This window comes from Hippoglossus stenolepis, chromosome 14, assembly GCF_022539355.2.
Source record: "Hippoglossus stenolepis isolate QCI-W04-F060 chromosome 14, HSTE1.2, whole genome shotgun sequence".
Classification (NCBI taxonomy): Eukaryota; Metazoa; Chordata; class Actinopteri; order Pleuronectiformes; family Pleuronectidae; genus Hippoglossus; species Hippoglossus stenolepis.
The window spans coordinates 25,133,399-25,149,524 of record NC_061496.1 but is presented as its reverse complement, the minus strand read 5'-3'; the positions used below and the strand labels follow the sequence as shown (position 1 = coordinate 25,149,524).

The 16,126-nt window shown below is 44.6% G+C and overlaps 1 protein-coding gene across 1 annotated transcript; it reads right to left on the bottom strand.

Annotated features, from left to right (window-relative positions):
* Positions 1-958: 958 nt before the first annotated feature.
* On the bottom strand, positions 959-14,830 carry LOC118120624 (carnitine O-palmitoyltransferase 2, mitochondrial). The gene is made up of 5 exons (XM_035175737.2): positions 14,633-14,830; positions 9,986-10,066; positions 9,786-9,892; positions 8,389-9,693; positions 959-1,287 (listed from the first exon to the last, which is right to left on the bottom strand). Exons 1-5 carry the CDS (start codon positions 14,812-14,814, stop codon positions 959-961), a joined length of 2,004 nt encoding a protein of 667 aa, XP_035031628.2. The 5' UTR covers positions 14,815-14,830.
* Positions 14,831-16,126: the final 1,296 nt, after the last annotated feature.

Below are 16,126 nucleotides of genomic sequence, written 5' to 3'. Positions count from 1 at the left end.
AACTGTAAAGTACTTTACTGTAAAGCACTTCGGTGGTCATCAAGACTAGAAAAGCGCTGTATAAATACAGAGCATTTACCCTTAAGCCTGTTTAATATCTGACTTTAATCAAGTCATATGTTTCATGTGATTATATGTAAAGACAATTTATAATCAGCACTACACATGTGCTCAGATACTGTTGTATCTTTGTTCATTCTGCCCTTGCAGTGGTTATTCTAGTTGAAACTAGCACAGGATCCTGTTCTCTGTTTACAAAGCATTACTATAAAATAGAATCCATGTGCACCACCTACATGTGCAAGATCCCTTCAACAGTCTGCTCCTTCGTGCAGAATCCAAGTGATCATTACGATTCTGAGGTATTAATTAAGTTATTAATTTCATTATTAATCTGAGTTCCAAATTTGTAGTTAGTAATTTCGTGAGACTTAATCGATAAATTAGCTATCTTTTCCATTCCTTTAAAGGGTGGTGCCCCGAGGTAGCTTTAATGTAAATTAAAGATATTATTTAATATTAATGATATAATATCTTTGTGTATATCATACAATTTAAGGCGTCCTTATTGAAAATCTGATGAGTATCACATATATATTAGAAAATATATACTGAGATGTTGTCAGATTTTTTTTGCAGATTTCAACATGAACATTTTCCATCCCTTCTTTTTATGTATTCATGACCGAGACTGAATAGTCTACCTTCTGTGTAAGCATTGTTGTCTAACTTATAACACAAGTGAGACATTCTTCTAAATGTCATCTCCCATGTAAAAAGATGCTTAACTGAATATGATTGAACTCACTGTGACTGAAAATATAAGCCACAAAAATCCATTGTTATTTTGATAGAAAGCATCATGACGCCTCAGATGTGTAGGATTTAAAAAAAGAAGGCAGTTCTTTGTATAATGAAATGTTGACATTTTTGGTTTTCTTTGACAAGCACTTGTTTATTAACTGAGTGAGTTTCCCTCCAGGACTGTGAAAATGTCCTCTAAAGACTTGTGGACACACTGCACGAATTCATGGACGTTGCGAGCCAGGTAGCTGGACACATTACAGCCAATCCAGTCGTTGTGGACAGCATAGCCAATGCCAAACCCATCAGGCACCACTGGGGCGAAGCCCATATAGCTCACAGCTGGACTGGTAAGGGTGCTGGTAGCAAGGATGTATTTGCTCATGGAGGGGTTTGCAGGGTCAGTGTACAGGCGTGGCAGAGGTTGGCCCTTTGAGTTGGCCAGGTATCGCAGGGCAAAGAGGTGTCGGTCAAAACCGTGGCCTGTTGAGAGAAATGGAAGAGGTGGTTAGTGCAGCAGCTCTTAGTTTACGTGTAAGTTGAAACCATTGCTGTCGTGTCAGTTTCAATGTGTAAGTAAGTAGGTTTTGAATTCTCTGTGTTCACACTGGAAAAAGAAAGAATCTTAAGTAAAAGCATTGTGCATAGAAAATAACGTTTGATTTTTGAGTGTTTTGCTGATATGCACCACTACCACGATGAAATGCAATGAGGATGCTTGTTGATTACATATTAATTACACTGCTGTGCTTCCCCACTAAACATTAACCCACATTAACATGGTTGTCAATGGCCAATGAGCCCAGTCCTGGAACATGCTCACTGCACGCTCACCTGCACACTGTGAACAACAGGCAGGTCGAGAAGATTTTTTTAAATTAGTTTTGTTTTTTTGTTATTTCATTGACTGTATGTAAAGATTACGGAGACAACCAATTTCAAATCACAATGACAAATCAAAACCAACAAGAGAGAATCACAGACTACAGCAACAAATCAAACGAGAAATACTGCACTGCGGTAGTGTGATGTCTGATCAGTTATTCCTTGAGTCTAAGCGACAACTGAGCAAAAGGTGAAGAAATTCCCTCAAGGCGGTCTCGAGACATCACATTTAATTGCCTAAAAACATGTTTCGTGACCCCATCATGACCTTGACCTTCAAGCTTTGACCACCCAAATCTAATCAGTTAATCTGTTTGTCCAAGTAACCACATCTCACGTCACGTGTCCTTTCCCTTTTGGCCGTCACCCACCAAAATTTATCTCTGAGTCCAAATGAATGTTTGTATCAAATTTGAAGACATTCCCTCAACCTGATCTGAAGATATCATGTTGAAGAAAAATATAAACATGGTTTGTTAGGCCACCATGACCTTGACCTTTGGCTACCAAAATCAAATCAGTCAATCCTTGCGTCCAAGTTAATGTTAATGCCAAAGTGTTCCAGAGATATCAAGTTCACAAAGTAAAAGTGTGCTTTGTGCGGTCACAGTGACCTTGACCTTGGCCACCAACATCTAATCAGTTCATCCTTGAGTCCAAGTGAATGATTACCAAATTAGAAGAAGTTCCTTCCAGACAGTCTTGAGATATCACATTCACAAAAATGGAACGGACAGACGACATGTAAATATAATGCCTCTGGCCACAAGCTGTCGCCGGCGTGGAGGCATAAAGACACAGAGTTATTTAAGAAAAGACAGCAGGATGTCACCTGCCAATAAACCGAACAGGGCAGTACCTGCTACCGACAGGGATCATCAATGATTAGACGTACCCATACTCTGTCTTTTTAACAAGAATGCAATGCTGCTTTCACATGGAAACATGAGCACCACCTATAATTCAATGTTTGTGATTATCAGAAATTATTTTGAGGCATGGCACACATACGAGCCTGAAGTGATACTTGAAATGCTGTCAACCTTTCACAGTATCTCAATAAGTATGCACACTAAGAAGACACGTTTAAAAGAAAGGGTTTTTACGGAACAACTAATCCAGTTAGCTGAGCTGACACATACCTGACAGAGCTGTGTGGACCTGGGCAATTTAGCGTATGTCACATTTCATTTCAAAAATGGAAAGTGCAGTTGTCCAGGCAATTCCCTTTTTTGTTAGAATTCGTTACTTGCCATTACATTTTCTTATTTTAGATTGTGTTTAGGTCACCTGGGCTCAAACAAAACACATTAGAAAGACAGACGGTTGTATTCACAACTAAATTAATGTATTTCTTCCCTTTTGTCAAATGTGATCACTTTTAAACATGTCTGGCAGAGAAGGAGGCTAAAATAAACCACTCAAGGTCACCCAAGAAACAGTCCAAGGAACATCATGAAATGGACTTCAAAATTAAGCAAAAGAAAGTGCATATGGCTTTGGAGGCATTGAGGGCCAAAGCTCCCTGAGTAAAGACAAAGTTTCTCCTGGGCATACACTGTACGATTTAAACCCATCTTTGCCACGATTTCTAAATTTTTGGAGTCGTAAGATTTTCAGCTTCATCGTCCGTTGTTTGCATTGCAGTATAGAGGGGGGAACGAGCAGTGATCAATTGCTCCCGGCTGACTGGTCGTCCAACTTCATCCTCTCGCACAGTTGAAGCAGAGCCATTTTGATTCCTCAAAATCTGTGCCTATTTTAACTTAAAGGGGACATTGTATGCCCATTTTACCACAAGTTGATATGGTTCCTTGGGGTCTTAATGAAATGTCTGTAACATATTTTGGTCAAAATACCACAAGGATCATTTAAACAGCACCTTTACCCTGTATAAAACAGCCCTCCACAGAGTGACCTGTTTTGAGTGCCTGTTCCTTTAAATGCTAGTGAGCCAGCTCCCCCTCCCCTCTCCCCCATGATTTTAAACGATATAAATTACATATTTTATATGATATAAATTATCAAATATGCATCCCATACTTTGTATTCCCTTCTGTTGTCCTGGAGTTTTAATTTTCCCAATCACATAATTAAATGTCCCCTTTGCCCATCCACTACAAGTACACAAGCAGACAGACAGAGAGAGAAAGAGGGTGGGGGGCAATGAAGACCATCATTTACCCCGAACCCCGACATTCAACGGGTACAACAACAAGCGGAGAAAGCAGAATCGCGGGCTACCTTATATATACAGTCTATGGGGCTGACCAGCGAGGAGAAATGCACGTCCCGTGTGAACAGCCAGGCGGCTGCGCGCTTGAGAATGGCGCTGCGCGGCGCTTCCGCGTCCGGTGTAAACCTGCCGTAACGAGTGGGGGGGGGCGGGGGGGATGAGGTGGGGGGTGGGCCAAGGCCATGTAGGCAGACTTCCAGTGTATTGTGACGACACAGTACACAGGAAGCTCATTCCAGTCACTCAAGCATGACGTTTCTGACAGAGGAACCATAACAAAACGCGCAAGTGTTTTTTTTCCAGAGTTTTTGGGTTGGTAGACATGCCAGATACCCACATTAACCTGTAGAAGCACTAACAAAGTGGAATTTTCATGATATGTCCCCTTTAACATTACATTAAGGCCCAATTCCATTTCACCCCTTGGCCCTACCCCTACCCCTCCCCCTAGTTTTCGAGGGTTATCTTGCCCCTTAATACGGAGTCACAAGGGGTAGTGGTTGAAATCGTCCCCTACGAATTGGGACGGCCCTTCAAGAAGTCGTTACATCATCAGTAGTCGATGAGAAAATACGGGATCATCATGCAAAGAAAGATCGCTAGCAGTCTAGCGCTAGTATGCTAACGCTAGCGCTAGACTGCTAGTGATCTTTTTCTTTTAAGGTTGTTGTGAAAAAGTGACCATAATACATTGAAATGATATTAAACTAAGATATTACAATCATTATTGTAATTTTTAAATCCTTATTAATGGAGAAAATACTACATTTGGTGGTCTCTCTCCCAGCTTGCCGGTGATTCGCAAGGCATTCTGGGTACCCCTCCGTTCGAATTGAGGGTCTGAAAAATCTCCATTTGGAGGGGTATCGATCCCTACGCCTCGGCCCTACCCCTCCGTCCCAACAGGTAGTGGGACACCCTACCCCTACACGAGAACGCGCAAAACGAAGGGCCAAGGTGTAGGGCCAAGGGGTGAAATGGGATTGGGGCCCAAATGTCAATTAGCTGAGGCTTTTCCAAAGTGACTTCCAATTAGTGCATTCTACATTCAGCATCTTGCCCAAGGGCACCTTGGCATGGGCTGAGATTCGCCGCAGACCTTCTGGTTGGAGTACGATTGAGATGTACTGGGTGTTTTAGCGGCAGGGATTAACCATCCATTGTATTAAACCTCCTTTATCCTTGCCTTTAAGTAGGGTGCACACCGCACAACAGTGTAGTGTCATATTGGTGAGGGATGACTATTGTATTGGGAATATCTGCATGTGTGTAATGTTTAATAGAAGAACAGATATGTATTTAGAAGAAGTATGAACAGATGTGGTTCTCGTGGGTTAACTTAAACTTTACGAGTGTTGCTCAAGGGACTGTAATGTTTATGGTTTCCTCCCCACATGTGTGACACTGGTCAATTGGTGCACTGCAGGGGTCACTCAGGGTGTCTGAGTAGATGGGAGAGGGGATCTCTGTATTGTATACAGGACTGGGGTCTTTTGTCTTGTAAACGAAGATAAGGGATCTCGGAGACAGATGGTCTCACGCCAAAAAAGGTATTCGTCAGCCACTGGATGTCTGCCCACCCTGGTCAGACATCCAGTGGCTAACGAATACCTTTTTTTCCCTCGCAGGGAGGGGCTTCTGATTGTATAAGTGTAGTGATTCTCCTATGCTCTGGGCTCATTCATACACGTTACGCTAGGTAGTGTGTGGGGTGGGTCCACCTGCAGGTGTTAGAATTGAACTTACCGAGAGACAATGTATAATTTGTGTATGATTAAACGGGAAATTTCCATGACACTGTGACACCAACACTAACACAGCCATTATATCTCAATCTCAAAAAAAATCAGAGACAGTTCTAACTATGGACACAAACTGGTCACTCTCCTGCCCTCTGAAAGGAGGTAGAGGAGCCTCAAATCATGAACAAACAGACTCAAAAAGAGTTTGAATCCATGGGACATCGGATCACTGAACCACAACATTGACAGTTAATATGCTTTCTATTCAAAGTGCAATAACTAGAAAACATATTATTATATTCTATTTTCATATTATTTATTGTTATATTTTTTGTTTGTGTCTGTGTCTTGCACTGGTAAGAAGTAGCAGAATTTTGTTGTGTTATCTTGTACAATGACAATAAAAGCTTTCATAGTATCTCTCTGGCCAGATAACATCAGGAAGTAAAAAACGTTTTAAACTATGAAATTGTGGAGGTGAGGGGGCTGGGAGAGCACCTCACCTGCTATAGAGGATCAATCAGCGCAGGTGAGAGCTGTTAGCTGATTGGTCCTCATGCTTAAAAGGCAGCGTGTGAGCTGCCTCAGGACTCAGAACGCAGGAAGGAGCTCAGAAAGACTGAGGCTCCAGAGACTCCCAGACACTGAGTGGAGGACTGGGCTGCAAAGCCAGTCCGCTTAAAGTTTGTAGGGTGAATTTATGTTTAGTTGAATAAGGAATGTTAAAGAGCGACACTTCCGTCTCTCCGCCTTAGGAACAGGGGCGCAGGGGACGGTCTCTCCGCCGACGCAGGAACAGGGGCTGCAGGGGACGAGGCTGTACTGCCAGCCTGGGTGCGGGACAGGGACTCTGGCTTCACCGCCAGCCTAGGTGCGGGGACAGGGGCGCTGGCTTCACCGCCAGCCTGGGTGCGGGGACAGGGGACGCTGGCTTCACCGCCAGCCTGGGTGCGGGGACAGGGGACGCTGGCTTCACCGCCAGCCTGGGTGCGGGGACAGGGAAGCTGGCTTCACCGCCAGCCTGGGTGCGGGACAGGGACGCTGGCTTCACCGCCAGCCTGGGTGCGGGGACCGGGACGCTGGCTTCACCGCCAGCCTGGGTGCGGGGACAGGGGACGCTGGCTTCACCGCCAGCCTGGGTGCGGGGGCAGGGGACGCTGGCTTCACCGCCAGCCTAGGTGCGGGGACAGGGGACGCTGGCTTCATCGCCAGTCTGGGTCCGGGGCCCGGGGACGCTGGCTTCACCGCCAGTCTGGGTGCCGGAACAGGGGACGCTGGCTTCACCGCCAGCCTAGGTGCAGGGACAGGGGGCGTCGGCTTCACCGCCGACCTGGGTGCAGGGACAGGGACGCTGGCTCGCCGCCAGCCTAGGTGCAGGGACAGGGGACGCTGGCTCCACCGCCAGCCTGGGTGCGGGGACAGGGCGCTGGCTTCACCGCCAGCCTGGGTGCGGGGCAGGGGACGCTGGCTTCACCGCCAGCCTGGGTCCGGGGCCGGGGGACGCTGGCTTCACCGCCAGTCTGGGTGCCGGAACAGGGGACGCTGGCTTCACCGCCAGCCTAGGTGCAGGGACAGGGGGCGTCGGCTTCACCGCCGACCTGGGTGCAGGGACAGGGGACGCTGGCTTCGCCGCCAGCCTAGGTGCAGGGACAGGGGACGCTGGCTCCACCGCCAGCCTGGGTGCGGGGACAGGGGACGCTGGCTTCACCGCCAGCCTGGGTGCGGGGCAGGGGACGCTGGCTTCACCGCCAGCCTGGGTCCGGGGCCCGGGACGCTGGCTTCACCGCCAGTCTGGGTGCCGGAACAGGGGACGCTGGCTTCACCGCCAGCCTAGGTGCAGGGACAGGGGGCGCCGGCTCACCGCCGACCTGGGTGCAGGGACAGGGACGCTGGCTTCGCCGCCAGCCTGGGTGCAGGGACAGGGGGCGCTGGCTTCACCGCCGACCTGGGTGCAGGGACAGGGACGCTGGCTTCACCGCCGGCCTGGGTGCGGGGACAGGGGATGCTGGCTTTACCGCCAGCCTTGGTGCAGGGGCCGGAAGGGGTTGGAGACCGGAGCATCCGCGACGTCATCGCCTCCATCTTCACCTGCCTCAGGAGCGCCTCCAGCTCTCGCCTGGTCCTCGCGCTCTCCTCCCGGTACGCAGTCACCAGGTCCCCCATCCTCGGTACCAGTTCCCATACCGCCTGCTGGTCCACGTCCTGTGCTGTGTGGAGCCCACGCTAGCGCCAGTGTGGCAATTGACCTTGCCACGGGCTCTCCCACATACAGCCAGAGACGGAAGTGTCGCTCTTTAACATTCCTTATTCAACTAAACATAAATTCACCCTACAAACTTTAAGCGGACTGGCTTTGCAGCCCAGTCCTCCACTCAGTGTCTGGGAGTCTCTGGAGCCTCAGTCTTTCTGAGCTCCTTCCTGCGTTCTGAGTCCTGAGGCAGCTCACACGCTGTTTTAAGCATGAGGACCAATGAGCTAACAGCTCTCACCTGCGCTGATTGATCCTCTATATAGCAGGTGAGGGTGCTTCCAGCCCCCTCACCTCCACAGAAATGTTTGAGGATATGAAACCGAATGATCAGGGTTTTATATAAGTTGATACTAAATAGGGAAAAATCCATCTTTACTGTTGTAATGTCGACAGTCAAAATATAAAATAAACAAATTACTTGTGGTTTTTAAGTGTTGTGATCAACATTTGTAGAAATGTCTTATACACACCCATAGCTGCTTCCTTGGTGAGCTGTCCATGATATTTGGAGCATTCATGGAGCATGGCCTGCAGTTGCTCCACACTGTGTTGTCCTGGCTGACAAACAAAGGCGTGGGAACACTGTTTGGTGAATGAGGTAGCCGGTCGGATCGTCTCTGTGCGGCCATGCTTGAATGCTGCAGTGCTACACGACTCATATGTGGCCACTGTCTCTCCATACTGCCTCAGGAAGCCCATCTGAAAAGCCAGCTGGGCTATAGCATCTGGACTCAACTTGCTCTTCTTTAGCTGTTTCTTCCCACCCTTCTTGAACTCCAGGGCATCAATAGTGAATTTTGACACAGCTGAATCAAAGTTCTCCTTTGCTGTTTTGATGCCATTTTCCAGCTCACTGTCCAGCCTAAACTCCAGTCTGCGCACAGCAGAGGCCGAATCTACAGCAGCAGCAACAGAGCCTGGGTGCACCAGTGGCTGCTCCGTGGTGTCTTTGAAGATCTCATTCTGAAAGCGGAGCATAGTTCTGCCATCGCCCCATGAGTGCTCCAAATGAGCGGCTGCCTGTCCATCCTTGGTGAGAATTATGCTGAAGGACTTGTCGTACCACCGGTTGCAGCCATCACCGTGCAGCATGTTTCGGCACAAATGACTATGATCTTGAACGCTGTCATCATCCAGGCTGAGACAGAAAATTGCGCTGTCAACACGATTTAATTTCTCTGCGTTTCCAGCAGCTATCAGTTTTTCCCTTACCCCGGCCCACACATCCCTGTTCTCACTGGTCAGCACCCCAATAGGGAAGGCGGGTGCTGGTGTCGGATCAGACAAAATGTACTGTAAGTGGGACTGGATCTCTGCAGGCTTCACTAAATTCCCATCTCTGTCTACAATGTCAAACATATACATGTTGCCTTTTCTCATAACTAAGAGATGTCGCCCTTTCTCATTAGTGAAGAGCTCATCCCGCCCACATTTCGGAATCCGAGTTGAGTTAAAGAGCCGAAAGTACTGAGACATGTCCAGCGGGTAAGCATTCATCATGTATGCTCCATACCAAGACAGAGAGGACGGGACCCAGCGGATGAACCTTTTGAATCCGTCTGTGTCACTCTTTGCTGGGTTTAGGTGAAAAACCTCAGGCTCCAGTAATCCAGCTCGAAGTGTTTTCATGAAGCGAACCGCTGAACACACCATATTAGTTGCCCGTACAAGCTGGTTATTGTACTCTGTGTTAGGGTCCGGATTGAAGGACATGAAGGGGTTGAAGTTCAGCACCACAGAGTCATGAGCAGACAGGTACATATCAGACCATGGTCCTGAAATGAAAGTAAGCCAACCAGTTGCATTAGTAATTGTATGAATTTGACATGCTCAACTTCAGGGGGATGATTGTCAATAAAGGCTTCACCTGAGATGTAGCTTGTGTGCTTGTTTCTTTTATCCTGGGCTACCAATTCCTCATGCAGCTGTTTCCCCACACCACTCTGGAAATCCTGTGCAAGTTTCTCTGTTGTTCTGAGGGCACACAAAAGAAGATTTTTCCAAGATCTTAACTGTTAATATTGTCCATTAATGAAATAAATAGGTTGAGTGTCTCATTACACATACCTGAACTGGTCATCATCCAACAGAGGCCTCTGGGCAGCTAAATACCTCCTCATAGTGTCCTCCAGCTTTGGTATGGGTAGCCTGAACAATTGTCAAAGTTATCAAGGAGACAATTCAGCATTTCAAAAGCTCAGCAAATATTACAGTATACAAAAAAATAAACCACACTGCTGGTGACATCACAAAAAAGGAAATTTGAAATCTTTTCCATTTAATACAATGTTTCTTAGCCAAACAAGCCCAATTAATAAAAAACATAAATATTTGACTAATTAAACTGCAATCAAATCTATCAGACCATAATTTAGTAACCTTCGATTTCTCATTATCAGACTACATGCAATTAATGAAAAACTCATTTTCTACATGTCTACCTGATAGTGCTGAAGCTAGATTTAAGGAAATATTTTCAATTACATTTAACTCCTTAATATCCGTCGATATAATCAATGAATACTTTAAAAACCCTAGCTCCACTGAGATTGACCATCTTGTCGATAGCTCTGTAAACTAACTACGATTAACATTAGACTCCATAGCGCCTCTAAAAAAGTGTACAACATAGTAAATTAGCTCCCTGGTACAATTCCAACACACGTGAATTCAAACAAGCGTCTAGAAAACTAGAAAGGAAGTGGCGCTGCAACAAGTATGTTGAAAATCACCTAGCCTGGAAACATAGTGTTAAAGTATATAAGAAGGCTCTCCACAAAGCAAGGGCTGCCTACTACTAGACATTAATAGAAGAAAATAAAAACAACAACAGGTTTCGCTTCAGCACTGTAGCCAGGCTGACAGAGTCACAGCTCCATCTAATCTAGTATTCCTCCATCCAGCAATGTCTTTATGAACTTCTTTAACCTTAAAATTCTAACTATTAGAATTACAATCTACCATCTCCTGCCCTTAGTTGACATCATCAAGCACAGAAATCTCAGGAACAGCTGAGAATCCTACCAATTATTTAGACAGCTTCTCTCTGATCACCCTTGATCAGCTGACCACAATCATCTGAACCCACAACTTGTTTCTTAGATCCCATTTCTACAAAGGTACTTAAAGAAATTCCGCTCCTAATTAATAGTACTTTACTGAATACAATCAATCTATCATTATCATCAGGATATGTACCACAGTCCTTTAAACTAGCTTTAATCAAACCCCATCTCAAAAAACCCACTCTGGACCCAGAGGTTTCAGCCAACTACAGACCGATATCTAACCTCCCCTTCCTGTCTAAAATCCTTGAAAAGGTTGTAGCCAATCAGCTGTGTGAGTTTCTCCAGGAAAGTAATGTATATGAAGACTTTCAGTCTGGGTTTAGAGCTAATCACAGCACGGAGACAGCCTTGGCAAAAGTCACTAATGACCTTCTAATAGCTTCAGATTTAGGGTTTGTGTCTGTCCTCGTCCTGTTAGATCTTAGTGCAAAACTAGTGATCATCAAATTTTATAACATGGTTTAAATCATATTTTTCAGTTCGATTCCAATTTGTGCAAATTAATGATGAGTCATCTGTGCACACAAAAGTTAACCAAGGTGTTCCACAGGGCTCTGTGCTCGGCCCAATTTTATTCTCATTATATATGCTTCCACTAGGAAACATTATCAGGACACACTCTGTAAATTTCCACTGCTATGCAGAAGACACTTGTCAATAAAACCTGAACAGTGTAATCAATTAACTAAACCTCAAGCATGTTTCAAGGACATAAAAACCTGGATGATCCGCAATTTTCTCTTATTAAACTCAGATAAAACAGAGGTTCTAATACTTGGCCCTGAATACATTAGAGATACATTATCTAATGATATAGCTGTGCTAGATGACATTGCCCTTGCTTCCAATGAAACAGTCAGGAACTTGGTAGTTATCTGTGATCCTGATTCTCACATAAAACAAATTTCTAGGAGCGCCTTCTTTCACTTACGTAACATCTCAAAAATCAGACACGTCCTTTCTCAAAAAGATGCAGAAAAACTAGTCCACGCCTTTGTTACATCCAGACATGATTATTGTAATTCCTTATTATCAGGCTCCAGCAGTAAGTCATTAAAGACTCAGCTTTAATGACTTACTTTAATGCTGCAGCACGTGTCCTGATAAGAACCGGGAAGAGAGACCATATCTCCCAGTTTCAGTTCGGGAGGCAGACCTTTAAGAGTCAGCTTAAAACCTTCCTTTTTGATAAAGCTTATAGTTAGAGCTGGTTCAGTTGGCCCAGCTCGTAGTTATGCTGCTATAGGTGTAGAATGTCAGGGGACACATGGAGCTTCTCTTTCCTTCTCTCCCTATTCATCACATGAATGTCTCATCAATACATGTTACTGACTTGACTTCTTCTCTGGAGTCCTTGTTCTTTATCATTTGCAGATCAAGGATCGCTGCTACAGCCACATCGTGTATCATGATGGTGGATCGCAAATCAGAGATGGTGATGGTATCGTGATGGTGCATCAGTGGTTCATGATCATGATCGTAGATTGTACATCATGATAGTGGACGGTAGATCGTGATCATGGATGATGATCGAGGTGGCAGCTGATCATGGATTATGAATACAACTAGATTGTTCTTTTCATTTTCTTATGTATAAATGCTTTAAAGATTGATACACCTCCTCATTAAATGTTATTTTTTCTCATGAATGTTGTAAATATTGTTATTTTATTGATGTGATCCACTACTTGCAACATCTATTGCACTTCTCTCCATTCTGGGAGAGGGATTCCTCACATTTGGCTCTCTCTGACGTTTCTAGGTGTTTTATGCCTCAGGTGAGGAGTGTTTATGTTTTTCTTGAATGTGATAGGATCAGCTTGAGGGAATGTCTTCAAATTTGGTACAAACATTCACTTTGACTAAAAGATGAAATAATTACATTTTGGTGATTAAAGGTCAAAAGGTCAATTTCATATGGCTTTGCGTTGTTTTGAAGGAATGCCCAAAGGGAATTTCATCACATCTGTAACATACATTCACTTGGACCAGGGGTCAGCAACCCGTGGCTCTGCAGCGCCTCTGCAGTGGCTCCCTGTACAGTGTTGTGCATGAACGCATTCAATGAACACCGTTCATTATTCCTGAATGATGAACTGAACGAACCAGTTTTCCATGTGATAAATATGAGAGTTTATTTTTTAAATCATCATTGTATCAGGCCATCATGTGAAACACCAGGAGCGAGAGAAAGTGCGTGTGCGCTCAGAGCAACACACGCAGTGAGATCAGAGCTCGTTCACGTGAAGCAGCCGGTCAGTGACTTTGTTGAAGAACAGTGAAACACAGAGTTTCTCTGGTCACAGCTGCTCAGTGACTCTGTAGAACAGTCAGTGGAACACAGAGTCTCTCTGGTCTCAGCTGCTCAGTGACTCTGTAGAACAGTCAGTGAAACACAGAGTTTCTCTGGTCTCAGCTGCTCAGTGACTCTGTAGAACAGTCAGTGGAACACAGAGTTTCTCTGGTCTCAGCCGCTCAGTGACTCTGTAGAACAGTCAGTGGAACACAGAGTCTCTCTGGTCTCAGCTGCTCAGTGACTCTGTAGAACAGTCAGTGGAACACAGAGTTTCTCTGGTCTCAGCTGCTCAGTGACTCTGTAGAACAGTCAGTGGAACACAGAGTTTCTCTGGTCTCAGCCGCTCAGTGACTCTGTAGAACAGTCAGTGGAACACAGAGTCTCTCTGGTCTCAGCTGCTCAGTGACTCTGTAGAACAGTCAGTGAAACACAGAGTTTCTCTGGTCTCAGCTGCTCAGTGACTCTGTAGAACAGTCAGTGGAACACAGAGTTCCTCTGGTCTCAGCTGCTCAGTGATCAGAGCTGAAGCTGCAGCTGGTTTGCACCGAGCTGGAGTTTCTGTGTCCTCCTCCACTCTGACCTGCTCTCACTTTAATTAATAAACACTCATCACTAGTTGTCAGGACCTGATCAGCACAGTCAGGACTTAGTGTTAAATGACCGGAGTGAGACGCATGCATGATCCGACACCATCGATTAATAACTAAACACATGATCCTAAGTTTGTCACCTAAATCATCACAATAAAAAATAGAACAAATGAACGTGAACTAGTTCATTTTAATCTGCATGAACTGAACTTTTAACTAGTTCAAGTACGAACTGGCACAACACTGAGTATAACTATATATACAACTTTATAAGCTGTGTCATCAAATATGTTTTATGAATGTGACATATTAGGACTGCCCATAGGGAGTTTCTTTGAATCTGGCACAATTCACTTGGACTCTCTGATAAATTGATAATAATTGAGCGGTCAAAGGTCAAGGCCATGGTGGCTTCAAAAAACAGATTTTGGGCCTTTTGAATGTAATATCTCAAGATTGCTTGAGAGAATTTCTTCAGCTTTTGATCAGTTGTTATTTTGAATTCAAAGATTGAAGTGATTATGTTTCAGTTGTCAAAGGTAAAGGTTACAGTGACGTTTATATGAATATGTAAAATATGTACACAGAAACTGCACTGGAAATTGGAAATTCTAGTGTCCCCTGTTAATAGTTTTTTTAGGGGCAGTTTTTCCTATCAAATCAAAATTTAGAAGACTTACACAAATCGAGAAATTGTCCTTAGACCAAAGTTATGTTGGTGTTAAAAAGGGTTTGAGTAAATTCACAGTGAGCTCCTTACCTGGGTAAACTCTTCTGGTAGTGCATCGACGGCACCACACTTTGGTGGAGGTACTCGGAGGGAGACGCTTCTTTCTTGCTGTAGTTTCGCTTACTGACCCCCAGTGCTGTGGTCCTGAGGTGAGCCAGACCTCCGCTTCTCCTCAGGGAGGCGACGCACTGCACCGAAAGCAGACTGGCCATATTGAAAGTGAATACCCGGTGTTTGCAGTTGAAGTTAGTGGAAATAAGCTGTCACAGCTGTCACCACAGGCACACAGAGATGTTCAGAGGTGTGGAGCCTTTAAGGACCCTCTGGCAGGGGCAGAGCTTGCCATGGGTGTGGATCCTGAGTCTGCAGGGCTGATGATTTTCTTAGTAGCTCCGAATCCATTCCCAGTCACAGAATTTCCTTAAACACATATGCTGTTGGCAGTTGCATAGCTTCATAATTTCCCTTAAATACATCACTTGCAAAATATTGACAAGTGCTGCTCAACCAACGATTAATATTGATGATGTTCGTTTTGTTTCTGCCACATGTGACTCACTTTGCAGACGTGAGCTGCATTAATGTGAGTTATTTAAAGTCCATAAGGACGTGGGGATAGTTCAGTTTAACATATTGTTTAGGTAACTTCCTACATGTGGTTAAACTGTAGCATTAACCTTCTGCGAATATCTGCTATATCTTGTGATGGTAATTTGACCTGGTGAGACTTCTGAAATAAAGAGATTTGAGAATAATAGTCTTTTAAGTATACTTTATTCCTTGCAAGGAAGGTCAGACAATCATACCGCATGCGAAGAGCATTCTGCTGAGGGAATGACAAAGAAACAGTTGCAGGCGTATCCTTTTTATGCAGATGCAATTAAGAAATGTGTGTGTGAAGAGTTGAACTGTGTGTGTGTGTGTGTGTGTATATGTGAACTGTGTGTGTGTGTGTGTGTATGTGAACTATGCATAAGCAGAGATAATATATAGTGTGGTATAATGGTAAAATTTTCCATTACAATCTTTAAAGTTAATCAGGTAAAAACTTCGGTGTAAATCAATTTAGTTATGTATTGAAGCTTACGTAGTAAGTTTACTACATTAGATTCAGTTTTATGATTTCTCCTGGGCTGTGGATGTTGGATTTCTGGGTGCCAGGGTCTTTATTTCTACTTTAATATGATTTATTATTTAATTCAGATGTGCTAATGTCTGATTGTTACCTACTAATTCATTCATTCTTTTTCTATTTCTTTCTGCCACTTTTGTATGTTTTTTTTATCATCCATGAATCTACAAGAGGCTGAAGGACTGAAGCTTAAGTTGATGATGATGACGTGAAACAACTGGACCTCATCCAACGATCAGATGACTGGTGCCAACAGAAGGAAGACCTCATGTATGGAGCAGCATAGTTGGTGTCATTCTTCAGGATGTGGAGGAGAGAGACTGGATAACATCATTAATTCTTTAATGAGATGTGATGATGATGTCAATAAACCACCTTCAGTTTCCTCTGAG